This window comes from Notolepis coatsorum, assembly GCF_963971535.1.
Source record: "Notolepis coatsorum genome assembly, chromosome: 20".
NCBI lineage: Eukaryota > Metazoa > Chordata > Actinopteri > Aulopiformes > Paralepididae > Notolepis > Notolepis coatsorum.
The window spans coordinates 60,389,508-60,392,811 of NC_140184.1; the positions used below are offsets into that span (position 1 = coordinate 60,389,508).

The window sequence follows — 3,304 nt, forward strand, 5'->3', positions numbered from 1 at the left end:
AGGGAAAATAAAAAACATTTGTTCAAAAAAAAAGTATAATTCATCACTGCAATGAACATAGTCTGTGTGAAGTGACAGCGATCGCCTCGGAAGTGGTTCCAGTTCAGGCAAACTCAAGGTGATCGCTGTCACTCAAACCTTCCATCCACCCTTTAAAGACAGATGCATTGTGCTTACTGGAGCTGAACATAATAGATACCACATTGAATTGACTTGCTTCATCAAGTTGTAAGAGTATGAAAAGACAAAGCGAACTGTGTTGAGTAATATTACCTGCTGATACTTTGTTGTCTTAGCTGCTTCATACACCTTGTTATGAACCCTGTGTTGTTTTCCTTTATCAAAGTATAACTTACATCATGCGCTCACCATGTTTTTACCAGTGTGTAAAAGGTTTTAGAGAACGCAATGTGAACAGATGCAATAGAATACAAAGGATTTCTATGCAATCCAGAAATCATAATTGCAGCATTCTTCCATATACACATTATGTTTGATTTTTAGTGTTACATTATATATAATAGTATTCCTTACTATTATTTAATTGTATTCAATGCCATTACACCAAAGCTTTCTTCAGCAGGCTAACCTGGCAGACAAAGGGTTAAACTCCCCCACACCCTTATTTCACCCGGCTTTCTATCCGCCCTCTCCTCCCTCAGCCCCAGGGCCAATCATCAGCCTGCATCCCAGCCGGCCAATGGGAGAGCTGCTAGGTGATGTCATGCAGTGGGGAGCTGGTGTTGGTCCTGATGCTGCTGAGCTGGAAGACCAAACAGCAACACAGCACACTGCGAGAAAGAAGGAGGAAGAGAAGAGAGAGAAAGGAAACGGGGAGAGAGCACACACTCATCACCAGCATCAATCACTGCAGGGTAAGTGGATCACCATTCAAACTAACCTGCAGAAGGGCAACAGAAAGACAATAAACCTGCAGATGCATTGATTTCGCTATCAGCTCTTGAATTCAGGTGTTTTTGTGTGAACGTTTGAAGATGTAAATAAACAGAATTACACTTTCAAATAAAACGATTCACTTACAAATCAGATTAGGTAGTCAAATAGAAAACGGATTAAGATGAAAGACTTTTTACCTTCTAAAGCGTATAGTTTAGTTGGAAGCGAGAGTTCCCGCATGGTCGACTCGACAGCCACAGTCTCTGCTGCAGATGACGTGATGTGGTCTCTGAGCAGAGTATGACATCATTGGATTTTCGAGGAGAGCAGTGCAGCTCTCCCTGACTTCCCCTCTGTATGGCTGTGTTGTTCTTTGTGTCTGGTTTCACAGAGATTATATAGATATGATGTGAAATGTATTGAAGATACAAAGGCACATCATCTGCATACTATGTGCTATTTGTGATTGGCTTTTGTGCCCATGCACACCTGCTTTGTTGGTACTGTAATTTACACCTTGTGTTTATCATAAGGTGACCTAGGTTTTTGTGCAATGAGTTCATTGTGTTTACCCGAAGAGAATGTGTGTTTGAGAAAAGATTACACTGTATTTTCTGGATATGCACATGGTGCACATGGTGTGTGTGTGTGTGTGTGTGTGTGTGTGTGTGTGTGTGTGTGTGTGTGTGTGTGTGTGTGTGTGTGTGTGTGTGTGTGTGTGTGTGTGTGTGTGTGTGTGTGTGTGTGTGTCTGTGGACATGTTTATTTCAAGTGCCTTACAGTACCACAAGTATTTGAGTTTTTTTTTAGCACTGATGGCCCCAGGGAAATCAAACCCCTAACCCCGGAAGCTTTAGTGCTTTGCTCTACCCATTGAGCTACAAGACCAAATGATGACTGAAAGCAGTCGAGTGGTTCCATTGGAGAGAGTTGAAAAAGATATTTGGGTCCTGTGTAGCTCAATGAGTCGAGCATGAAAGCATTTAAAGTGTCCACTAAATGGCATGTTGTTGGGAGAGGGAGAGATGGTTGATGGGAGTTCTAGTAAACTGTGTGGGGATGAGGAGGAGGGGTTGATTCTGTGGTAAACAGAGATGACCTCATTATTTGAATGGTTAGGTAATGTCGAAAGGATCCATCCTGCAGCCTTCACAGTGGGTTGTGTGCTTTTGTGTTGTACACCCACTCCTCATGAAGCCTGGCCTATTAGGAGAGGCACCAGTGCCCTACTCTCTGAGTTATTGAGTGGGTTTGGCATCAAAGAGATTCTATATATATATTTTAATGGTTTTTAAATAATAATTTTATAAAAAAGAAAGAAGAAATGTTGAATAAGAGCCTGTTAGCAGCACACTTCACTTTAGCCGCTGTTTAGCCGTACCGATATATTTCAGCCGCGCCATGAAGTGCTATCCAGAATCCACTGTGGCTTATTGTATGTTTTGGTTTATGTTTTGTGTCAAGTTGGCTCTGTGATATTTCCTCAGCTTGGACTATAGCCACATTTATAGGGTTATAACACTTTGTTGTTGTTTGTTGTTGTTTATTGTTGTTGTTGCTTTTTGTGTTTTGTTTCCTATATATTTACATATTTATATTTCCATGTGCTATTTTTTAAGTATGTGATTGGAATAAATGTCAGCTGGTAGTGAATTATTATTTGGGCATTCTAAAAATATAAATATAATGATTATTATTCATCATAAATGCATTACAGTGAACAGTAATGAACAGTGAACTTGAACCATGACAGTAATTAAAGATTCTGATTTAAAGAACGTATGAATCTGGAGCCATGTGTGGTGGTTCAAATGTCTCTCTCTCTCTCTCTCTCTCTCTCTCTCTCTCTCTCTCTCTCTCTCTCTCTCTCTCTCTCTCTCTCTCTCTCTCTCTCTCTCTCTCTCTCTCTCTCTCTATCTCTCTATCTCTCTATCTCTCTCTCTCTCTCTCTCTCTCTCTCTCTCTCTCTCTCTCTCTCCACAGGAACCAGCTCTCTATTTCACCACAGTGTCTTGAAAGAAAAACAGGGACAACACAATGACTCTAGCAGGTACTGTACCGTGTGTGTGTGTGTGTGGGGGGGTCTATAATGTTATAATACCTTATACTATCATGTTACCTGAGTTTGTATTCTTATGTGAGTTGAGAGAGATACCTAAATTTGGATAGCGCACGCTTGAAAAACGACAAAAGCCAGAGAGAACAAGAAAGAGAGCATTTTCAAGAAGAATGACATCACACACTAAGGTGTCCCCTCTCTGTCTCTCTCTCCGCTGCTGCTGCAGCATACAGAGAGAAGATACGGGAGCTCCCCCTAGTGTCTCTCTTCTGCTCCTGCATCATGCCTGAACCCAAAGAGAAGTCGTCAAACAAGAAGGATGGTGAGTGAGGTCATCCTATCAACTGA

General features: G+C 41.3%; 1 protein-coding gene across 1 annotated transcript in view; it reads left to right on the top strand.

Moving 5' to 3' along the window:
• Nucleotides 1–820: 820 nt before the first annotated feature.
• Nucleotides 821–3,304, top strand: part of stmn4l (stathmin-like 4, like) — a gene marked incomplete at its 3' end in the record, with an annotated part of 9,013 nt that continues 6,529 nt past the window's right edge. The window contains 3 exon segments of the mRNA XM_084337125.1: nucleotides 821–875; nucleotides 2,881–2,947; nucleotides 3,183–3,278. Coding sequence (XP_084193251.1) covers nucleotides 2,935–2,947; nucleotides 3,183–3,278 — 109 coding nt within the window. The 5' untranslated portion in view covers nucleotides 821–875; nucleotides 2,881–2,934.